Here is a 25,146-nt window from a genome sequence, read left to right on the forward strand (position 1 = left end):
TCCAACCCTTATCCGGGGCCAAAATTGCTCAACTTGGGTGATCCTAAAAGAACCGGTAGGTCTGCCATTGGCTTAAACTTGACCGCACACAGGGAGGTGAGTACAACGCTTCATAAAACATTTTTAGGAATTAAAAAAATGGAGGGATTTTTAAATTTCATGCTATATATTGGCGAGGGATTCATTTTGCGGAGGATTGCGGCATCAGCGACATGACTGTAAAAGATATTGCTATTAGGTTTTCGAACCTAATATATGGATCCAGAATCATTCGAGAGAAAAAAAAACCACTATCAAAAGATATAGTAGCTTATTATTGCATGAATACACCTATTAATGAAATAAGCACCTCATTGAATACACCTTCTGGTGAATTACATATGAACGTACGGAAGGAAATGTTCCGTAGACAGATATCATCGATGTTATCGAAATTATAAATTTGTACAGAATTTCGCATGTGACATTCTGCCGGCCTTGAATGTTTTGGAAATTAATTTTACTATTAGTGTATTAATTTTTATTTGTGTTATGATTATTATTATTATGATTAATTATGAAAATAGGTTACACTATTATAGTGTTTTCATGTTGGGTGAACTTTAAATTATCAAATAAATAAAAATTCATGACCTTACCTTTCGAGGGGTCCTCAAACATATGGTTGGTCATGACGTCGTTGATGAACTCGTCGTCGTGCTGTGCGGGGCTGTTGAGGAGGCCACGGAGGACGCTGTCGGGCCCATTGGCGCCCCTGCCGTCCACGCTGAGGCGACTCCAGGTCGCCGGCAAAGCGGATGGGACCCCAGGGGCCATACGCTCTTCCCCCATCTTGTGGCCATTCTAAAACACAAATTAGGAAAAAATCTACCATAAAGTTCCACTCTGCGGGATGAGATAAATCAAAATGATAAACCTTTGAAGTTAAATTTTTCGGTCTTTTTTGGCGAAGACCACTGGAATAAAGCTGTTGTAGCCAATCTACTAGCTAGGATGAGTGCGGTGAGTGTGAGTTGGCTAACCTGTAGTTATGCATTGTGGAAGGTTACACGGGATTTCCACCGGGTCATGTTCTCCAGCTTTACCTCGACCGACGTTTCGATGGGCGAGTTGTCCATCGTCTTCATGCCCTGGACAATGACAATGGACAACTCGTCCATCGAAACGTCGGCCGAGATGAAGTTGGAGAACCTGACCCGGTGGAAATCCCGTGTAACCTTCCACAATTCCATGCGCCGGGAAAGTCTACGATGTAGTTATGCAGTTGGACACTTCCGGTTGGTGCTGTAATTTAACTTGTATCGGTGATGGTGCATTAAAGAAGGTTCCGCTAAAAATCCACGACTTGCTCATTTTTTAATCAGTATCCTCTCTTATACTGACTAAATTTAACAAAAGCGTACGCTATTATCTTGATAGGGTACATATGTATACCATTTTCAGCATTTGCCCGTATCTGGAATTTTAAAATTCCACCTCCATAATTTCTCAGATGCAACTTTTCTAGGCAGTGATAATGGCAGATATTGACAATGCAAAGCGGCCGCAACACTCCATACACCCTTAAAATTTCAGGATGTAACAAAAGTACTTCACGAATAATTCATCGCTAAAACATACAAAGTGCGACTAGTTTTGCATTCTCTAAAGCTTTATATAGCTATCAAGTGAAAAATAGCTAATTTTCACTATTTTTTTATTAATAGATATAAAATTTAAACGCACATAGAAATGTGGATTTCAAGCATCATAATAATTACGCGCAAAAAGAACCCAATACATTCATTAATAATTAATAGAATTTAATAAAGCTCAAATACGAACACTTTACCAAATGAGAATCAGAAGAATGTATTTCAAGGCAGCAGTTCGGATGTGGGAAGAGCGACACCACCTGTTCGCAGGAGAACTAGGATTGGCCCAGTTTAATTTATGTGTGTTTTTACCGCATTGAAATAAGGACTACTTTGTTCCGAAAGTAATTTCATATTTAAAAAAAATATACAAGAGAAATTTTCCTTAAAACTCATTTATCGTTGGCTACATTCATTTGTGTAATAAAAGCCAAGTCGCGATGGTGGGTGTCGATGTAAGTACCTTGTCAAAGAGGTCGAGGCTCTTGGGCATCAAAGATGCGACGAATCGTAGAGCAGCCACTGCGACACTGTTAGACACGCCAGGGTTCGCGTTTATGTCATATCCATTGTAGTGCCCGGATGACTGAGGCTCCAGGTCCAGTTTCTCCATTGTCATCTGAAAATAACATTTTAAAAAGATTACTTTGAGCATTGATAAATTTTAATACGCATAAACTCCACCATTAGTAGCGAATCCGCACAAAAATGCAGTTTCCGAAAAGACTGCAGGTAGAGAAGTTTTATGGTCAAAAACAACACAATATTCTTCTCATAATTTTAACTTGAACGAGACCCCCTCACTATTCTCAAAAAACGTTAGGTTGCGTTTATTTGATGATATTGGGTATTTAACATGAGACTAAGTAAGGTTACATCAACTATCATATTACTATACCACAGTGTAAATTTATAGAGGCCAGCGTTCGCGAGAACTGTACTAGACAATGCGAAATATAAATATACTCGATAACTTTAGAAAGAAAAATTAACAACAGAATTTTTTTAAAATTATCTTGGTAAGACAAAATTTAACTTCTCCTGAGGCATCTGTGGCAGTAAGAGCAAAAATTCGGTTAGCTGACTACAAATAGCGATAAGAAAATCGTCCTTGGAGAAAAAAGTGCAGCAAAAATGATTCCTCATTAAAATTGGTTATTGAGAGAGAAATGTAGGCCACTACTAAGGAAGGAATTTCATCGCGTAAATAGGAAAAAAAGGACCTAAAAATCGGGGTCATATGAGAGTCATAACAACACTCCTTGTCTATGTATAAATACAGTCATGGTTCTGAAGTTTTGAGTCTTTAGTGAAAAGCACTAAAAATTAAGGATCAAAGCGCGACGAACTGGGTTTGAACGTTTCCCTAGGATAAAACTAATACTTCGACTGAATGATTGATTGCATTAAGATTTCTTTTCTTATTAGGCACCAAAAAAAATAACCATTCGAAATGGAAAGCATTATTTTCGATAGATTCAAGGGAATTAAAAGCAACCAGTAGCGTAGCCAGGATTTTGAAATGGAGGGGGGGGGGGGGGTTTACCGGAGATTTCGGGGCCTTTCAAAGGTGTATGGAAAACACCTCAGGGAAGGGGGGAATCCGGGGAAAATTTTGGGATTTTTGACGTTTAAAAAGTGATTTTTAGGACTCAAAAACAGTAATTTTGTACGAGTAGCTATTAAAACAAATTATCGTTTTATTTATTGAGGCCATTTACTCGTTTTTGGCGCTTTTTAAAGGCTCAAGGGGAGGGAGTGGGGGGTGGAAACCCGAAAACCCCCCATCCCGTGGCTACGCCGCTGATAGCAACTAACCAAGAAGCAACTCGTGAAGGAAATCGGACACAAAGATTTAAAAAATGTATGCGTGCGTATCTTACCTTACCCAGAATAAGGGGTAGGTATTCTGAGTACGTGATGTGCTGTATCTCGGCTCCGACGATCCTCCTCGCCTCCTGGAACAGCGTTTCGTCCTCCCAGTGCGGGTTGATCTCGGCCAGCTCCCTCGCGACGCGGTTGTGCTCTCGCATGAACAGCGTGTGCAGAACAAGGAGGCCAGAGTGCTCATTGGCCCGCATGTCGCCCGCCTTGAAGCACCTGAAATTTTAGGGGAAGGGGGTCACTCTTAAATCAAACAACACGAAGGGAGACCACCGTAAATCCACGTGCATCATGTGAAAACCTCGGAGTTAAGTATATGTCATAGCTGCGTGTTGCTGGGATTATGTTATGGAAAAATATTCCAGTGGCATCGGAGATTCTACTTAATAATTTATTTTCAATAAAAGGTACTTCGCTACCTCTTAGCTGCGAAAGATAAATAAATGTTTTATTTTACATGGAGATCATTACTATTCCTTTCGTAAAATATGTATACGCCTCTGTTGTACTTTTTCAATATGTACTGCGTTGAGCTCTTGTTTTAATAAATTAATTTATGTATTCTTAATGGACAATTAATTCCGAGAAAAATAAAATAATTTTTCACTTCTTCATCTGGCAATCAGTTTTAAGGAAAATGGTCGCATAATTCCAATGGAATTTACCTGCCGGTGCTGTTCTGGTACGTGGGGCACGCGTTTGTATCGCTGACGATGGGCAGCAGGGGTTTCTTGGCGAAGTTATAGATGGAGGAGTAGGAAGTGGTGCGGAGGAGTCCGCCGTGGAAGGTGCGGAGCTCGGATGCGTCGTCGCGGGAGCTGCCGTAGATGCCAGAGCCGTCGAGGAAGGACGTGGCCTGGTTCAGCTGCTCCCTCGGGCCTAGAAAGATAAATTGAAAGCATTGCGATGATGCACCATTAAGGCCGTTTTACACTGGGCACGTAATTGTGCAGGTTAGAACTGCATTTCTTTCTCAATATGACGTGGAACTGCGCGAATGCACGACGGAATTAGAATAGGGGCTATTTTGCCATATCGGATCAATGCATTCTCGCATGCGTTCCAGAAATTCTCCGCTTTAAACGACGTAAATTTACACGAAACTGCGCCTTCGTACACCTGCCAGATTGTGCAAGCACGTGTCCCGTGTAAAACGGCCTTTAAAATTAATACAATCCTAGAACAGAAAGAAAGGCCCAGAAAATAACCATTATCACGACTCCAAAAAATTAACTTTAAATTGCGAAACTGTCGTTTTTCCTTTTTTCATCGTCACTTAGAACCATGAGGACGTAAGATCCCAGGTTCTTTATAAAGCCAAAGTAATTTAGAAACATCGCGACCGTCGCAATCAAAATCCGCGCCAACCAATAATCCATCCCGTAATCAACTCCGTCTCACGAATGTAATAGATCTAGAATTAAGTGGATTCCCACTGAAAAGCAAAGGATGCTACGAAAACGCAGAGAAACAAAAAATGAAAGCTCAACTTTCAGGCTGATGAGTTTATTCACTTTGGACTGGAAATCGCAATTCACTAATAGAATGCGGTAAACGGCGAGGAAAGAGATTTTTCGACTAAAAATTAATATTCCTCATTCAACCGTTTTCTGAAAAGTTAAAAATAAAATATACGTGAAAGTCACTGCTCATTTTTACGAGTTTGCGATGCCATCGGAGCTCAGGTTTATTACCTCATTCAGCGAGAACCGCTAATTTAAGGTAAGGATCGATAAGGGTTTTAAAGACAAAGATCCCCTCAGAAAGAGAGGGTCTGTCGATTTTTCGCCTAACTCGAGAAGCAGGCGACGAATCATGAAACTGAAAGATACGGATATCTACATTTTTTTACTTTCCATCCGAAATTACACAAAAAAAGAGGTGGGACATTTCCAGATTTCAGGTGGATATTTTATTTTACTTTGTTTAAGGATATTTTGGTATATAGTTCCTGCTACCAAGGCATCGCAGTCATTGATTCCACGAAAAAAATTTACTACGCGAGTGTCCATGATAAAATATAAAACACCATTCGTAATTTCCCCACTTTAATATACTACTCCAATACCGACCATAGTTTAGACACATTTGGGAATGACCGAAAATGACAATTTACCCGAGTAAGGAGCAGGCAAGTAAAAAATGTGATTCGCAAGAATTTAAAAATTACGAAACCGTGGACGATTATGACCAAAGCATCAACTAATTTTTAATTTTAATTTTAATTTTATTCTCAAACCACCGGATACAGCTCTTATAGGCCATTTTACACCGGGGTGTTCAACAAATATAACAAGTAAACGTACACAAACAACCATGCCCTGGACCGGGGAAACCTACCCAGGCCTCGAACTCGCGACCTCTTGTTTGGCAGGCGAGAACGTTACCCCGCCGCCACCGAGGCCGGCAAAAAAAAGGGAATCGAACCCATAATCTTTACCTCGCTGCATACTACCTTAACCCGCTGCGCCACCGTCAATCATATCGCTATTCAGGTGCTTCAAAGCGCGAGTCCCTCAATTCGCTGAGGACGATGCCCGAGTCGGACGTCGAATCGTCGGCAGTAATGCAGTTCCTGACCCGGTGGCGATCCCTAGAACTCTTCACGCCACCAACTACTGTCGGTTGCTTTGTAGAGACAAACATCCATGGCATATATATGTGATGGAGACTCACCAAGGGTGCAGCCGACCCTGGGTGCGGCAGCCGAGCGCACGTAGTCCTCGCACTTCTCGAGTGCGGGGGCGTGGACGGGGTCAGTCTCTGGCAGGCGGATCGGAAAACACTCGGGGTGAAAGTCGCCGTAGCTCACGCCGCAGCACTTGAGCGGCTGGCCCTCGAAACCTGAGTTAAGATGAGAAGAGAACACGTGCTATAGAAAATATACACTCATATTTCAACCCTATTTACTTCTGTTTCAATTTATGACCAAACTCTGAGAAATGTATGATTCAAAGGAATATCCAGTAATCTCTATCTTGCAATGAGATGTTACTCTCCTAGGATCCTTCTCTGGCATAATGTAAAAAAAATTGTAAAATATATTTCTATTGACGCCAAGAAAAATTATTATTATTAATTTCGAAAGTGTTTATTAAATACCAACAATTAGAAGGTGAGAATATCTCTTTACAGTCATTAGTAACCAGTACTATAGAACAGATTCCCTATGAACCCTATTCTTTTCTCCGAGATTAGAAATAAATTAAATGAGTAACGTCTAACTCCAGGGAATATCACGTGGCGTTGCAATCCCGGGTTACTACGGACCTTACGGTCCTATTTAATGACCTATTTAAAGTTAATATTACGGTCCTACTTAAATATTTTTAGCCTAGTGTAAAAAATGTCAAAATATACCTATTCCCATTCATGCCAGGAGCGATTTTTATTTTTAATTATGGTTGTGTTAATTACATAGCAACGTCTAGAAGGAAATAATATCTCTTGATTGCCATTAGTAACCAGTATCTACGTTTTTCCTAACATAGGTGAAAAAACGAAGTTTTTGCCTCTAAAATTTCAGCTAAAGAAATTATTTTGTAACCTTTCAAAGTCTCCCGCTTAAAGAGTTAAAAATAGATTTTAGTTTTATATTGGCTTCTACTTTTCTTGGCGTGAGGGTTTTTTGTAAATATTATTCTTCTTGTTCTGAATAACCTCTAATGTATCAGTGTACCACCAACTTAGGTCACCTTTTTCAGGTCAGAAATAAGCTATAATCTTTAAAAATCTCTAAGTTAGGTATAGCCACCAAAATCACTTCGTGAGCGCTTCATTAGTAGCATGCTTTTGTTTATGGAGTGCGGTACATGAGTAACTCAAATGGCTAATCAAGATTTGCTCTTTACAGTGATGAACTGTACCATGATTTAACTTTATGAAATATATATTAAAGAGATATTTTCACTTAAAAATAAATAAACTTGTAAATATTTCTTAGTTAAAACATCTTTTTCAGCAATTTTTTCAATAGCTGACGTCCTTAATGGAGATCTTTTCCAATTGAAGTAAAATTGATGAGAGTCCTCGCTTTCATCACGAAATAAGTCGATGCAAGTGCCGATAGCGATGGAATTATCACGAATAAACATGAATTGTAAAACCATACGTCGGTTTACTTATTCCGGGGGTCACTTACCTGACATTTGAGGGGTGTGGGAGACGTCGTGCAAGATGAACTCGCCCCATACGGCGGCCATGGCCATGAGGTGTGGGTGCGGTAAGTCCTCATCCCGGTGCACGGCCAAAGATACCTCGCGGGCACTCGGCAGTGGCTGACTCTTGGAGTTCTGACGGGGAGCACTCACGCCTGGAACAGAAAAGGAAAATTCAGAGGCTATAGCATTTGATGCCATATTTTAATACTCTCGAACTAATTTTCCAAACAAGTAATAATGTGAAAGAAATTGGGAGAAATATGTAATAAAATTTGTTTTATAAATGTTATTCACAAATTATATTCAGAAAGTTATGTCATTTACGACATGGGATACTACTAAAGTAGAGACATGAAAAAATACCAAGTGACAGTATCGAAGTTAATTTTTCTTTCGACAAGAGGATGAGCAGATGAGTAGAACACCGTTCCTACACATATGATTTACAGAATTTACCTTCAATACGCAGAAGGTCATTCCCAATAAAACGTTCAATATATGCAAGTTTTAGTTAGCAATTTTTTTAAGCAAAGTGACTGGTAGCACTATAAATGGTTACTTTAGAAACCATTATGCGTTTGATTTCCATAAGCAGCTGTGGCCGAAAAAGCCAAAATTGGTAAAAATACAGTCATTAGGGTATCATATTCAAATTTTAGGGCATTATTGACAGAAAACCAAGTAATAATATAGAAGCATCGCGAATAAAACGATGCGTAAATCCAACACAGGTACTTTTAAGGGTACATATATACTATACCCAACAAGTTTCTCAAGAAGGGCACATATGAATATTCTCATAGCAAGTAAAACAAAGAGCCGACATTTTCCTCTCTTTAAACTAAAATAAAAAACGGACAAGGAAAGAGCACTAGTACAAGGAAGAGAAGAAGCCTTACCGTCACTGTAGTCTGGTGGCAGGAGCCGCAAGTATCTTGTGAATGCATTTCCCCAACGTGGATTCTGGACGTTGTTGCAATATCCGCTGAAAGCCCTGTACTTTCGCGGCTGGCACGGGTAATCCACGGTCAGTGGGCAGTGTTCAGGACCCAGATCCGAGTTGCGAACGTCCATAACGGGCAAACCGAAGCTCACTTGTTCTCTGGACAGCCTGTACCTGAATTGAAAGGGGTTGAGTGAGTAACAATTATTCGTAAATACCGGTCTCAATCTTAAGATACAAGCATGCATCAAATATGGAATGCGGGCAAAAAATGAGTAATGAGTAAAGTTCTGTAGTCGTATTTAAGGGGGAGTTATTTTTGTACATACACTCGAGGCCAGCATTGAAAAATCCAATGTCACAACATACACCAACATGAAACCTTCCTAGACATCGAAGATTACCGAGTCCGGCATTTATTTTTGGTGCAAAGATGGAAATTTAATTTTTCTAGAGACAAGGAAGACATCCATTAATTACGTGAGGTGATTTTGGCGATTTTTGGACTCCCCCGCACCACTTAGTAAGATATCGTGGGATTTGGCTCGACCCCCTCCCTCTAATCTCTCATGAGATTACTCAAAACGTGTATTTTCAGGATAAATACGTTAATCTATGTTTAATTGCGTTGGATTAATAAAAAAACAATTTGTTTGGTTATTTTCATTTAAGATAAGTTAAGACTATTAGTTGAGATTACTAATATCGTAGTCTGGAATCGCATTTTACACTGTCTCTTGCGGAAAAAAATTACGTGATATATGCCAGGATCCCCACTTGAGATTGGGTGAGAATCCGCTTGAGGGTTTCCACCCCCTACATGCCTCACGTAATTAATTAATACCCCGTAAGCCAATGAAAATAATGCTATAGATATTTTTCTCAAATGGTAGCTCGCACCGCCCCAATGATAGCATGATTCTCTCCCTTGATAAACCTTCCTAAGCTATCCAAACTAAGTCGTGCTTATCACGGCGGTGACTCTTCCCTAAACGTCAACCCCTTCTTTACGAGAACGTTAAAAAGTCCGTTGACTTGAAAACCCGGCCTCGCAAGCGTAACTTAGCGAAGTTTCATTTGCACATGTCACTCAAAAATTTTACTCGCCTTAAATTTGGGACAAATGTTTAAGAATGCAAATCATTATTTGAATTGGTACTAGTAAAGGTGATCACAATCAATAATTTCCAAAAGTTATATCTAAAGAAAGCTCTGCGGTAAATGAACTTTTTTGGCCTTAACTTACGTCTCTCGTCTCGACAGGCGCTTTTCTCAAATTGACTCCTAGCCGTAACTTAATTGCAAGCTAAATTTAACTTCCGACGCAACGAAAGAAGCTTGGTGCTCCTTTGAACGAGGAAATTTATTTAAAATAATTATTTATTAATTACATGGGAAAGACATCATGAAACAATTCTTACCCAGGAAAGTTATGGATAGTAGAAAACGAAGAGCAATGATTTTTCGCATAACTTCAAATACGAATGAAGGTCGCAAATAAAGAGCTACCGCTATTAGATACCCATATAGATATGTCTTACGTTTTGCTAAAAGTCCAATGAAAACCTTAATACATTAAATACTTAATACTTAAAATGGTACATAATTTGATGCTCTAGCTTTATTGGCTATGGCAACCAATTTCCGGCTTTTGCCGCGAAGAGTCGGCTTTCCCCATCCTTTCAACTGCACGATAGCCCACACATGAAACAATAAAGATCTTGTCATGATAATGTTTGAAACGATCAAACTAGAAAATATGAATGCCAAGAGGAATGCTAAATTCACACGAATGAACAAACATTCGGAAATATGAAATAAAGCGTCCAAATATACAACGTTTCTCCAGATATTTGTACACACAGCGATCATTATGAACTACATTGGCACGATTAAATCAATTTGGAATGCATGAAAACGATGATGAGAGTGTGCTTGGGTTTTTAACGTACTTTTGAACCATGTGCTTTGTTGTCTCTTCGGCGATAAGGGCCATTTTCGTCAGATTCCAAGATGCTGGCTTTGCCTTCTGCGCCGATGCCATAAACCACGCCGGGGTTCCTGGTGCCTGGTACACTCCTGAAAGGGAAAACGGAAATAATTATTTCGTGGTTAAATATTAATGAATTCAGTGTAAACATTTTTATCTGAACGGTGCTCGCCGTTGGCTTTAGAATGAAACATTCTATTCTCTTCTACATTTCCGCCAGCCGTATACTGTAATCCTTACCAATCCATTTCTTGCAAAATTTTCCGATTGCCCCCTTGATTAGCCAAGTGCAATCAAATTCACAGATGAGTAAAGTTTCGGGGATGAGTTATTCCTCTTTTCGGAAACATAATAACGAGCACAAGTTTAAAAATTCAAACCAGAGATATCGTAATGCGTATGGAGGGGTTTACACCATTAATCCTTGCCAATCTATTATTTCTCGCAAAGTTTTCCGATTACCAACCGTTGGATTATTCTTCTACTAGGATAGTATAGAATTTGTTTTTCAATTAATCAGTGGTTCAGCCCGAAGGATGGTTTTGATAGGTGAGGGTAGAGCTCACCCATCAAGCCCCAGGCATGTGAGTATCACGCATTAATGGTAGGGGGCCAGTTCTTTTCCCTGGGCCGACTCCCTCTTTGACGATTTTGTTTGGAACCATTTCTATAGGAACAGTAAATTCTGTTTCGCTAATGATAGGCCCGCGTCGCCCGAATGACCGCGTCTCACCAGGATTCTCCATCCTTTCCCATCCGCTACCATCCTTAACTCCGGAGGCGTCGGCGGGCTTCCCATTACATCGGTACTTCCTTCCTATTTCCTTACCTTCGTCCTCACCCCTCAGGGGATCCGGGCGTTAAAATCTCTGACTTATGAATCTGGCTGCAGGAGTGTATCCCCGCGGGACCGCTCAGTGATTCGTTTCCGTTGTCGCCGACAATTCATAGCACATGCGCGGTTGTTTTGTCACTCAACCATAGAAACCCCAGTATCCTCATTACAGGAACTCACCATATTAGGAACAACTTATGACACATCCGGAGGTGAGGGGCAGAGGTATGCGAGATTTTGCCCCTCAAGAGCCAAAATCTGGGTGGGACTGAATCGGGGTTCGATTGAGATAAAATTAGAAGTCCTTGATAAAAATAATCCACGAATATAATTTTATAATTAGTTGGCTCAGCTTGGTTTCTGGGTTGTCCTCAACATCGATTCATCTTCGTGACGACAGTTTTGCCGGCGTTGAAGCAAGCGTCTTCAGGTTTGAAGTAACGGGGCTAAACTGTCGACACGAAGATGAATCGATGCGAAGGACAACCTGGAAACCCAGCCCTGCCTACTGAACCACTCCGTGGAAACGTTCATCACCATTTATGATTACTTTCAAAACTTCGGGGACTTCCCTCCACCACTGCTTGCTTGCCTCGTTACTTACTCCCACCTCTCCATTTCTTATGACATGCAGCCTCTCTTTCACCCCACCCTTTTTATTCTGCTTCACCCCATTGCCTTCCCATTTCCGTGGTTCTTCTACCACTGTCGCTCTTCTACACCTATTACTAGAGCCTCACTCTACCCCGGCCTTATCCTTTCCCTCTCCAATTGTCTATTTTCTCAGTCTCCACGCTGCATGCCCATTTCCCACCCCTTCCGCAGACTCGTCAAATCCTCCCCCACCTCCTCCTCAAATGAGATATGAAGTAAAACACTTTGCACTTTCCACATAAAAATTTATTAAACTACAGTCGACATGTTTCGCTGCACTGCAGCATTATCAAGGCTGTCGAAATGCGAAACATGTCGACTGTAGTTTAATAACTTTTTTATGTGGAAAGTGGTAAGTGTTTTACTTCATATCTCTTGATGGATCTCTACAAAGTATCTGCCTCATCCATCCAATTCCTCCTCAAATGAAAAATGTGATTTCCTCATGTTCTGTGGCGCCTTGGACCAGATGATGCCTTTGTGAGCCGAATCGCGTCGTAGCCATTCAAATAATTGTGGAATAGTGCAACTATATTTTATTTCAAATTTTTAAAAAGTGTTTTTCTGGTTAAGGTGGAACATTATGAGGGTGCATTTCTCCCTCTAGACCGGTAGCTACTTTTATTCTTCCGCTACAAATTAGTTCTCAAAGACATAAATTATCATTTTGAAATTTTCAGGTTGTATAGAGAAAAACTTCTCCAGCATATATCTACATCTCAAATGCGAAAATTTTACATCCTAGAAAATGTTGAAGCGAAATTTTCAAATTTCAGAAACAGGAAAATGTGGACAAGGGTGTGAGAGCGGAGACTTCCGCGGTATACGATGAAATTCTTCGTTTATTGTTACCATCGCGTCGATTTCAGAGGCGAAGACAACAATTTCGCTGGCACTGCTGCTAACGTCTTCAGGTCGAAACTGCTGTATTCGCCGCAGAAACCGACGCTGTGGTAACCGCAAATGTGGAAAAGTGTCCATAATCAATTTACCCTGAACATTTCAAGTGGTAGCGTAAGTTTTGAATGAGTGGTATGTGGCGAAAAAATACTGGTCGAGCGGGAGTGGTACGTCTCATAAAAGTGTCAGGCAGTGATTATTTTGCAAGCAAGGGTGTACCCAGAATCGTAACAAGGGGGGGGGGGCAAACTATGGTCTAGATGGGAGGAGACAAACCAAGTTGTGACATTAGTTTATGAGATTATTTCCTTGAAAAAAATAGTTTTATTTTAGTTACATATCTTATGCTAATACATATCATTTTTCGTGGGTTCAAAGAACATTTGTAGAATGCTTTCGTTTCAATTCAGTAATGTTTTTGCTTAAAGACTTTTGCGCCTTTTGCTTCCAGGGGGGGGGGGACAGCTCCCCACTGCCCCTCGCCAGGTACGCCCATGTGTGCAAGGCTAACGTCCGGAGTCGGGGAGATCTTAACTCTAGGGAACCACTGAAAAAAACTCCACTCTGTAAATATTAATGAAGTACTCTACCGGTTAAGGTAGAATACTACGCGCGTTTTGCGAGTTAGCTCGACCCCTCCCCCCTCCAACTTTTGCCCCCCTTTTCAATACACAATAAGGCTTGCTCTATCTCCTTATATCCACGAATTCAACTCAATTTGTTTGTCTCCCACAACGCACATCACAAGCCCTTCCCTTCCCATCAGGCGGGTCGCGGGTAGTAGGAAGCGTCGATCGGTGACTTGACGGTGACGTTGGTTCTCAGGATTACTGGTTGCCAAGTGCGGTGTGTAATTACAAAAGTGAAGGAATGTTTGTGTCCACAAACCGTGAAATTTATTCTTATTATGCTGTAATTATTATTACATTTATTCCAAAATTCTCCTTCCGCTCAGCATTCACTCCAGCCAATCCTTCTCCGTCCCCCGTAACTCATCCAGAAGCTTCTCTTCACGCCTCCCGTGTAAAGCATTTCGTCATTTCTCCTCCTCTCAGTCCACTTCACCCTCCCCATTCCTCCAGCACCCACATCTCGAAAGCCCCCCAAATCTTTTGGGAACTGAAAATTGCCAAGTTTACTTATGACCACACCGACGAAAATTTGAGCGAATCGAATACGGGAGTCGTCCCTGTGCTTCATTTTTAACTTCCCTTGGTAAATTTGGGACGACTGCTTGCAAGAGCGGAGAAGGTTCGAGTTCCCACGGGAATCTTACGAGCACGCGTAATCTGTATTAAGGCGGGCGTGCAAAGCTACAGAGCAAAAGCAGGGAATATTAACCTAAAATAACCTTGCAGGTTGAACAGCGCTGAAGTCAAATGTTTTGGTGCATTTCTACGTCGGAACTTTATTTCTGATGGTATTTGTGGCAGCTTTTAATTCTTGTGATCAATCAAACAGCGGTGAATTCTAATATTTTTGTGCATTTCTACGTTGGAAATTCATTTCTAACAATGTTTGCGGCTGCTAGTAAATCTTTTTGATCACTTCAATGCCCAAAGAACCAGCGGCGAATGCATATAATTTGTATTCGCCGCTATTATCTTTTGGATAGCGGCGGGAGAAAATAAATTTTAGATTAGGTTTGAAATTTATAAGTAAGGATACACCAAGATATTTTATCTTTCAAATAAATGTAAAATAAAATGATAGGGATGTACGACAGTACTGTCATATTGGCGATGGATAGTTAGTAGATAGCTCGAATGTCGCAGACATTCTTTTCTCCATTACGATGAATGCAATTTTTCGCTATTAAACGTTAATTTTTGACTAATGGACACTCATTGCAAAAAGTTCTCCTATTTTCGCGCCGTAAATTTTGCTGTCTATGTCCATAATCACGGACAGATGTGCTCAGAAAGAAGTTAAAGTTCTTTTACGGCCATGAAAATTTGAATGGACTTCAGACTGAGATCGTTCATCATATTTTATTTCCTCCTTTCGAGGCTCAGCCCATAGTGAGCTGCAACCTTATCTATCCTTTAACCTGTAGGCTAAGTTACTGGATGAGTGGCTACCAACGGTGAATACCCATAAACAACAAGAAAAATGACTGGTAGTGAAGATTTATCGGGGGTCACACCGACTAAGGTCCTATATCTCCTACCGACTTTACGATGGGCAAATCGCCTATCGTCCTCATGGGCTCAGAATTTCAATGGCTCGCCTCAGGGATTCAGGAATCCAATTGTATACCTGAATCTCTGAGGACGATGGGCGAGTTGGACATCGAAACATTGGAGGGAGATACAGAGGACCTTATCCGGAGAGAAAACCGAAAAGTCTTCACCACCATCGTTCACCGGGAAAAAAAATCAGACATATTAGATCAAGCAAAATGACTATTTGCGATGTGTGACTCACCTTTCCTCGCCATCGAAGGTTCCAACTTGTCGATGCGCTCCGAGACGATGGCGTGCGCTCTGTCCACGAACTGCGAGATGTCGCCGGGCGAGAGGTGCGGCATCGGGACGTGCACTTCCAGCTCCACCCTCCGCGCCCGCTCCCGTCCCGTCTGCACTCGCGGCGACCGACCGCTCGGACTAGATGTGGACATGGACTCCGCATGGCGGACGAGAAGGCACGAGCACAAGGCGAACGCGAACAAGGCGCTCCTGCAATGAATTAAGCACGAATATTTCAATAGAGAAGTCAAATAGCTCCGCAAATAAAGGTTTAAAATAATATCATGCTGTACAGAAAACTTTTTCCTCTCATAGGCGCCGGCAGGAAAGAGCTAAGATAAAGCTTAGTACGAGATATACAATAATCAAATGACGGATGATTAAATATATTTCGGAAAAATGTAATCCTCTGGCAGAAAAACAATGAGTTCTGTCATGCACATGAAAGCAGGGGAGCTAAGGGATGCGACCACGTAAGGTGCAATACATAGTGAAAAGTGTAAATGCATAGTTGCATACAACAAAGAAAAACAATCAAAATCATACCTTGATTTTGAAATTGTATGCCAAAGCCGTTCAAGACTGGTTAAAGTTACCATGATCTGAAGAATGATCATAGGCTTTCCCAGCGTATAGAATCGTGGATGGTTACTTATTAAATAGAGGAGCTAAATGTGTTGTCACCCACCGCGCATTTAAATGGGTCTACAAGACTCATTCATCACTCGCGTCGCTGACGGACAGAGTGATCCGCGTTTCACGGATTAAGGTATAATCAGAGGTGTTAACCAAAATTAATATTCATTATTATACGATATATCTAATTCATAACTTTCCCATGCTATTGCTCGCAAATTCAAACACAATAACGCAAAATATTGGAAAAAGAGGATCGGATTGCAATTGGTTTTGAAAAATGTCCTCGGATCACCGACCCGAGGACATTTTTGAAAACCGATTAAAATGCGACCGATGCGTCGACAGAAATCAGCCTTTTATGGGATGGAATTGGGCCCCCTCTATGCAGTCACCTTGGAATGAAGGCAAACACGTGAGGCATGTGATATATCAGCGAGGTTAAACCCATTCACAACACTTGACGTAGCTAGTACTCCCCAGAATTAAAAAGACCCAGAGAAATTAGTAAACTATTCCGCAAATCACAGCTCAGACCATTCACCAAACGAAATGTTGATTATAGAGATATTTCGATGGCTAATACGACTTTTTTCCTTGATACAAGCTACGTTCAAGAGAAAATGTTGCTTTCCTCGATGAATGACTATGACAGTTCGAGTACAACCCTTTAAGTTAGTGTGGAACTGAAGACGCTATTTTCAATTCATCAACTCCATAGGTACTCCAAGTTCAGACAAGTTGTGAAGAATCTTTAAAACAAAATGATACACCCTTGTGAGGATACATATGGATCCAAAGAACTCTGGAAGAACATTCCAAATAGGCGAAACATCAATAATTGCGACATTAAATAGAAGTATTCACACTCTCGACAATAAAAGTGCTACATAAATAGTCTACAGTTGATGAACTGGTCAGGTTTCCGTAATAAGCACACAGTGGGAAACATGATGGAAAAACTTATGTGTCAAAACGGAATGCATTCTAATACACAGTTAATCCCTACCACATAGGTGCGAGCCTTAAACAATACAACATTTAGTGCAGAGATGGTAGGCTTGTTCAATGATAGAGAGGAGAATCAAGGAGTGGATTATTTCAATCGAACTGCCGAATATCAGTTTGCTACTGGGTAAAATATCTTGTATTACAAGCTTGCACACTCATTCCAGGCGTCGTCATCGGAGAATATGACGAGAAATGAAGAAATAATACTCAGAACTTAATTAACGCCGACGGTAAGGGCTGCAGTAGCCACAATAACTTGGAATTCAAAAATTCAATCTTAGCGGTTCACGCAAACGAATCTCACCCTCTGCAAAATAGCCTGGTGGTGGATATCAGCGTACTTTGTAAATGTAAATAGTGATTGCAGAAATATTCACCCCAGATAACAGGTGTTCAAAGACCGACTTAAGTCAGGCCTGAAGACGCCTACGGGGAAATAAAAGTATGGATGCAATCACCATAGCCACTCACTAGCCCATGAAATTCGGAGGATGCAGCGAAAATTTTCATTCACGGAATAGAATTACAACAGAATAATAAGAAAGACACGAGTAGATTAGTTTCTTAACTGAAACACTAAGATACGTTTTCAATAGCATTAGTTTCCGATCTGCTTAATCGTGGACACACCACGATTTTACCCCTTACAAGTTGTCAAGTTATAACAAAACGTCCGGTAGAAATAAAACTCCTTCAAAAATAAATTCGCGCTCTATACAATAAAAACAACCTAAATAATTGTCTTAGCTACTTGTAAGCAATAAAAAAACTAGAAATAATATTCGCTTGACATTCACAGAGGGAACAATGCACTTGAGACTTACCTCGCCATTGTGAGGCACGTCAAAACCGAGACGAATAGAAAATATTCGGAGGGCCCATATTTATAGCCGAGCAGAGAGGGAGTGAGTTGAGGAAACAGCCCACTTGGAGTGAGTGGGGGAAGGAAAGGAAGAATAGGAAAGGATGACGTTGAAAGGTGGGACGCGAATGACGGAGACGACACCGAGGAGGAGGGATTTTCGGAAGTGCGGGAAACGGAGGGTTAAGATTGGGCTGCTTCAGTTGATGGCGGGGGATGGTTACGGTTAGGTGGGGAAACCACGATGACGGCAACAATGGGCGAAGGGAAGAGAAGGGCTCGAGTGGTTTCGAACAAGGTATTAACGATGCAGAGTAAACAGTCAAACGAGGCGTGGGTGGCCGAACGAAGCCGGTGAAATCCAGTGGATTTTGGCCAGTCCGCGTCATCAGTGGGAAGGTAGAATAAGAGGAAACAAGTGGACTGCATAGAGGAGGCTCAATTCCATCCCACATAATGATGATTTCTGTTACCGCTTCGGACGCATTTCAATCGGTTTTCAGACACGTCCGCGGCGCGGTTACGAGTGCAATGCGATCCAATTTCTTCCTATTTTTGAAGTAAAACATTTGTAATTGCGAGGAATAGCATTGAAAAGTAACGAACTTGATAGATCATATCATAATGCATTTAAATTTTGGTTAACACCTAAAATTATTCGAAACTCAAATGACCGATGGCGGCGCTGCTGTCAGTCAGCGGCGGATACAGATGGGGGGCGCCGGGGGCTCGCGCCCCCCTCTATGCGGGGCCACCCGTATTGCTAACAAGCAGAACCACATTTGTAACTTTTGTATATCATAAGATGGAATTGTCTTGAACATGTGTATAATCAATTTAATTAAAACTTTCTGAAGCTCTGCATGTGACTTGATTGTTTTTTATTACGATAAAAGTTTAAGGTAGATAAAGATATCTTTTGCGCCCCCCCCCCTTGAGTTATCTCTGTATCCGCTACTGCTGTCAGTGATGTCAATTTCCAAGATGGTCGCCCGAGTGATGGTAGAATAAAAAAAATCATAAAGCATTTGCGTACGGATAGAACTTAAAACATTATATCAGGAGCTAATAAGACCTTATTTTTCTGTGAAACTCGGATCACTTTGTCCGTCAGCGACGCGAGTGACGACTTTTGTAAACCCATTTCAATGCGCGGTATGTGATTTTTAGAGGCCGACTTGAGGATTCTCTTTTGTAATATTCGTTTGAGGAAGTGTGTCCGTTTGATTTTAACAACGTAATGCAGTAGGAGATTAGAGATTGAAATGCCTCAATAATTAGATAGTGGGAATCCACTCTTTGAAGAAATTCTGAGCAGAGGGAAAATTCTGCAAAAACATAGAACGCAAGTATTATTTATGATCGCTTTCTCCGCTATATAAGCTTTCCCCGCAGTACCATATATTTCAGAGACTAATTAAAATTCTAGCATGGATCGTTTTAGACGTAACTTCGTAAAATTGCTTCATATCGAATAAAAAAATCGCAAATTTCACATGTTTAATTTTCACATAGAAAATCTTCAGAGTAGTTAGAACAACCATCGTTAACATTTGCCTGTAGCTCAATGTAAAAATTATACGCTAGATAAAATACTGAGGATAATTTTCTAACCAGAGGCGTAGGCCATACTAATAAGGATCTACAGAAGGTGCAATTTTCAAAATTATGGCTTAAGATTAACAAGAATACTACGCCACGAAAAAATACCGGTCAGGTGGTAAGGATACCACCGACTGATCTAAATGCGGGTATTCATAGGATAAACTCAATGTTTCGCAATACATGCAGATAGTAGTTCACCTCAGGGAATGGTGCCGTATTTTAAAGTTGTCAGGCATTTTCAGGTTGGTCGGTTGGGTGTGGTAGAAGGAAGAGAAGAGGACAGCAGCTTGAAGAGAAATTGCTTTAAATAGGTACCTTTGATTTGTAGATAGTTGGATTTTACATGGCTCTACTGCTTTAGCAATTTTCTTTTACATCTGTTATAAATTAAAAAGTTTTAATGTTCCAGTGTGTTTAGAGACAAGATGTTCTAGATGCATATCGATTTTATAAGGATATTTTAGTTTTCAAACGATTTATTGCCACCCCCTCATATTGCACCATGAGAAACAATCCCCTTTTAACTGTATATTGACTCACTATTCTTCTTCCTCAACATCATCACACGCCGAATCAAAGTATTACCCTTATATTAGATGGCATTGAGTGGAACTACCACTACCATCTTTAGCTCCCTCTGCAGAACTTCTAAATAAAAGTCGCTTTAAAACTTTAAAACTTCATTGCATAGTCACTCCTTCTATATCAATATCACTCACTTCAAAAAAAGATTCGAGTTAACCTTGATAATGGCTTAAAATTTGCGGAAACAAGTCGGATTAAAACATTTTAGTGGATTATTATAAAGTTTTTACCACAGCCATCGAGGCGGTATTCTATAAAGTGGAGCCCGAAAATTATTATATTGTACAAGATTAATTTGTTTTAGTTTCCCGATCGCAATTAAACTTATGGGTGCGATCTAAACATTTCCTTGATTTTACATTTCTTACGAACTTCCCAGTGATGCAACTCTTGCAACCTATGTAGGAAATACGGGATTTTTTTTCGAGTGGTGTTGTCCAGGACAGCTTCGAGGGAGTTTCGATTGCCCTAAATCATTTTCAAGACGCTCGGAAATGAGTTTTGTCCTTTTATCTATTCTGAGAGTAAATGGCATCGATATATTTATTTGCAAATTATTGATTTTTTTATAACGAGGTACATTAATTATGCATGAAGATTTTTGGCACAGGCCAACGAATAGTGCTCGAGAACACCATATATTAAATTATTTCATTTTTTTACCCCTTTTACAAAAAAATAAAAATATAAAAATCACATATTGAACCATACGTACGCATGAACAGCGACAACTGTGGGTATCCAATGACGCGATGCCTCCATTTCGGTAATAGGGTGGTTTCCTATAATTTTGTATCGTCTAAATCGAAAGATTATTACTCCTGGAGTACGTATTTCATGCTTTTGCTTTAGATATTCGAATGACGATATCTATTTTTCGCGACTAAACGAAAAGTGAAAATTTTCAAGCGCGTGAAAACGCGACGGCTAAGTAGGAATGCTAGGAAAAGTCCGTGTGACGCATTTCGGTTTCCAGCTGTCGCCCTGTGAGGTGACCTTGGGGCGAGGCTTTGAGCGCTAATACGACGCAGGCTGCCAGCAGGTAGCAGAGTGCCCTACTAGCAGGTAGCAGAGTGCCCTGCTAGCAGGTAGCGCTAGGCTTAAATAAGGATTATTTATACCTTATCAAACGAAGGAAACTTTTGACCATAGACAGTTTTAATGGGTGATTATTAAGAGATGTTTCCCTGAGCTCTGTGCCTCATCATGCATTGGTAATCTCAGACGATGTAAAACTCCTATATACTCGAATAGAAACTAGGTCCTTGTGACGTCACGTGGAGTGGAATCGCATGGGCGCCAATCTGGCCTTTTTCAAATGAGGTTCAGATTGACCATTGCCATTCGTCTAAACTGGGATTTCTAAAACCAAATAATTTGTATATTAATGAATACACTAATGGAGTGTAAGGAATCGCAATCATGGCATTTTGTTTTCTTTGATGAAGGAAACTACCCTATTGATAACATCTTTGCTTAGAGCCATTCAATGTTTAATTTACAGTAGTAATTTGTGAATTCACAGGTGAATAACCTAAGTAGCACCGATATGTGACACGCAGCTATTCGATGATGAATAATGCTAAAAACCACAAAGAAGTGGCAAAATATGTTGCGGTCAGGGACCAGAACAAGGATTGATTTCAATTGGCCAACACGTCCTTTGTTCGCGCTGGAGGAAGGCCATTAAACGGGACGGAGATTATAAAGAAAAATAGGATGTGTAGCTGATACATCATTCTTTCGTGCGTGTAATTCTCATTACGTACAATAAATAAATTTCGAAGAAAAAAATCTGCTGCATTTCTTTCTGGGCAACCCTCGTAGTACATTATGTGTCATACGTAGCGGACATGACGTGTAGTGCATATTAGTCGAAGTAAATTTTAATCCCCTGGTGCATGCTGGTTACGGCTCATCCCCCTGCCACTCACCTCTGAAGGTGGCTTGCAGGGTAATTTGCGTACGTGGATAATGAATGTATGCCTCCACCCTTATGAAACGCACGTCACACTATCTCAATTTCCTGTTTCCATTTTCTGTCTCTCTTCTTTTATTTACAGAGCCTCGAGGGCGTCTCGTCGCGTTGAACAATGGCTCGCCCCTTGCATGTGCTTACGCATATACACGCGAACCCTCACGTCCGGATCGAGAAAGCTACAGTGTCCGCCGTTATGAGAAAGTGAAAGTTTGGATCCGAAGCTGCGGTGACTCAACGGTTACGACGACGTCAAAATCATTCATTTCTTTCATCGTAACACGCCCCCCATCGTGCGCGGCGGAAGTTGGAAACATCCGAGGGATGTCTAAAATGCAAAACGATCCGGGATATCAAGTGCGCATCAGGGTTTCAGAGCTACCGATTACGCCTGGAGGGTAGCGAATGTTACGTCAAAGTCGAGGAGAGCTAGTTTTTTCTTCCTACTACTAGCGAGCAGGGCTTTCGCCCGTGGTCCATGGAGGAAGTGATCGGATTAACGGAGGGTGGTTTCCCATCCGTTCACATAAAGCGAGTGCACCGCGTCATGTTGATTACCTCAAGAGGAAGTTTACTTTTCCTTTTGGGTCAACCCTAGGTTTCTAAACCTGGTTCAGAGTCACATGGTCACTAAACCTTTGTCATTTTGACGACGGCTATTATGACGCGCTTTAAACAAATTATCTTAAAGTTTTTGAAAATACATATTTTAATAATCCTTTCACTAGGATTTAAAATATAAAATTTGATGTAAGTTTCTGGGAAAAAATATTTATAATACCATAAAATACGTAATTTTTTATTACAAATTACATTTTTCAAAACTTTAGAATTTTAATTTGGCGCGTAGTAAAAATTACGAAGGCTTAGTGATTCAGGGCTTATCACTTCTGTGCCCAATGGAAAATCAATAAATTGGTCAATCTATAAGATTATTGCGATCAAATCCTGCTACTTGATGCCGCAGTGGAATGGGTTAGTTGACCATTTAAAAATATTTTAAATTAAAATTTAAAACTGCAATCCTAAATTTTTCAGGATTAATAATGGACATTAACGACATTGTCATTCTTTATCGACATTGTCTTGTGCCCTAATTATGCAATGATTGTCATCAGCATTTCCAAAATACAAAATTTTCAAATTTGAGGTACAGGAAAGTTTTGGCAATTCTTCTAATATGAGAGTAACTTCAAAATTTCAAGTCAATAGCTTAAGTTTTGAGCGAGTGAAAAATCGCGAAAGATGAAGAGAGTACAACTGGAGGTGATGCCTCCTTTAAATGAAGAAACAACAAACTTATTTGTCCTCTGGACAAGTTGTTGGTAACCTAGTGAGAACTATCGATTTTTTGCATTAATTAGGTCGGGAGCCGCTAAACACTCGGAGGCTTAGTGATAAGTTTAAATTACTTGAGCAGTTAAGAATAGATATCTCTGAGAGTGAACAACATGTTAGAACCTCGCTGTATTTTTTGATCCGACATAAAATAAACATTGAGATTACTCCGTATAATCAGGTACTACTATCAGGAGTCCCACTGTGCATCAAAGGAGATCACCGACGAAAGGCTATAGCGGTCGGATTGCAACCGACGGATGTTCTGAGCGCAGGCCTACGGGTGGGGTACTTGACCGCAATATGCCGTCTAGTTTGCGTACACTCTGACGGCAGAGCAGTGAAAGCCTCCCTGCGGGGTTCGTTATCTTCCGCCCGCGGGTATTGCCGTGGATTCGCCCTCGCCGATGTTACGGGCAAGAATACGGCAAGGCACAATGCTCGGGACGAATTGATGGGACCGGCTGAACTGACTTAATGCCTCGCGGGCAAGCTCCTCAAGCAATTGCGTCTGTCTCTCCGTCACTTTCATGACGAAATCCTCAGTCTAATTGGAAATAAGATTACGGCATAATCACACAAGGAAATATACTATCACTATGATTATTATTAACTATTTGTTTGGGTATATACTCAAGGTTGATAAAATATAGATAATAACCTTTAATAATATTGATACGTCATTTTAAAGGGTCCGTATATGTATTGGGTATAAATGCCTAATTTAATCTGTTCTTCATTCTAAATCAATGCTCATTTTATTTCACTACATTACATACTCATTTCATTCACTACAGGTTTGAAATTTTTACGCACAAAATTCCTTCCACGTTTTCTTTAGGTTTATTTTTTACGATTTTTTCTCTACGTTTATTTTTGGTTTAATGCTATTATTTCCGCGTTTACGAACTTTTTTAAGTTAGCCTAATTACAGGCATATTGCCTTGTAGGCTACCTTAATTACATGAATGGATACAATATACTGTATGCAAATATGTATCGAAAAATATATACTATATTATTATTATTACTATTATTAGAGTATTCTACCGATTAAGGTAGGTGTCCATGGAGTACTTCATTCCTGGAATTCCCTATTCAATTCAAAGTAAGGCCTACTCCCTTTCATTCTATCTAAAACTCATATTATCCTCTTTCCTCTCCCTCGTTTACCTCGCTATGATGGTGCAACAAATAAAGTTTCAAAAAGTTTGGTAGCAAACGCCTCGCTCGCTCATACCGCTACCGCCCATACTCACCTCTGGTGCCAGGCAATCTCGAAAATCCTCTCCTTCGCAATATTTTGTTAAAATCCACTATGAAAGTTTAACAAATAACGAGACTTGTATATTTTCGGTCTTTTTCGACCCGCCGTGTACTTATCGAGCAATACGCGGCATAAAATCGATGGCCCTGAACCTTTAGCTAGTAAGTTGATGACGTCACGCACTCATTTCGGTCGCGTCAACGGTTCTCACCTCGACCTCGCGCATCGATCACGCGTGTTGTGCAGTTTTTCACACTATAGTGAGCGATTCCTTCCCTCGATGAGCTGTTCTGAACGAGTTTATGACCGAAACTCTAATGACTTACCAAAGCATGAGAATTGGGTGGCAACGTTCGGGTTTCATTGTTTAAAATTATGGGAGAACGGCCGACTGAG

The 25,146-nt window shown here is 40.6% G+C and overlaps 1 protein-coding gene across 2 annotated transcripts in view; it reads right to left on the bottom strand.

Moving 5' to 3' along the window:
• Positions 1–25,146, bottom strand: part of LOC124155895 — a 147,952-nt gene that overhangs the window by 12,735 nt on the left and 110,071 nt on the right. The window contains exons 1-10 of one of the 2 annotated variants that reach the window (XM_046530071.1): positions 17,940–17,999; positions 15,428–15,678; positions 10,574–10,700; positions 8,578–8,795; positions 7,660–7,830; positions 6,195–6,362; positions 4,184–4,397; positions 3,518–3,734; positions 2,098–2,253; positions 639–843 (exon numbers count right to left, since the gene is read on the bottom strand). In XM_046530071.1, coding sequence (XP_046386027.1) covers positions 639–843; positions 2,098–2,253; positions 3,518–3,734; positions 4,184–4,397; positions 6,195–6,362; positions 7,660–7,830; positions 8,578–8,795; positions 10,574–10,700; positions 15,428–15,678; positions 17,940–17,947 — 1,735 coding nt within the window. In that variant the 5' untranslated portion in view covers positions 17,948–17,999. Of the gene's footprint in view, positions 1–638; positions 844–2,097; positions 2,254–3,517; positions 3,735–4,183; positions 4,398–6,194; positions 6,363–7,659; positions 7,831–8,577; positions 8,796–10,573; positions 10,701–15,427; positions 15,679–17,939; positions 18,000–25,146 lie in introns of those variants that run through there. The other variant, XM_046530070.1, reaches the window with a different exon arrangement.

This window comes from Ischnura elegans, chromosome 3 (genome assembly GCF_921293095.1).
Source record: "Ischnura elegans chromosome 3, ioIscEleg1.1, whole genome shotgun sequence".
Lineage (NCBI taxonomy): Eukaryota > Metazoa > Arthropoda > Insecta > Odonata > Coenagrionidae > Ischnura > Ischnura elegans.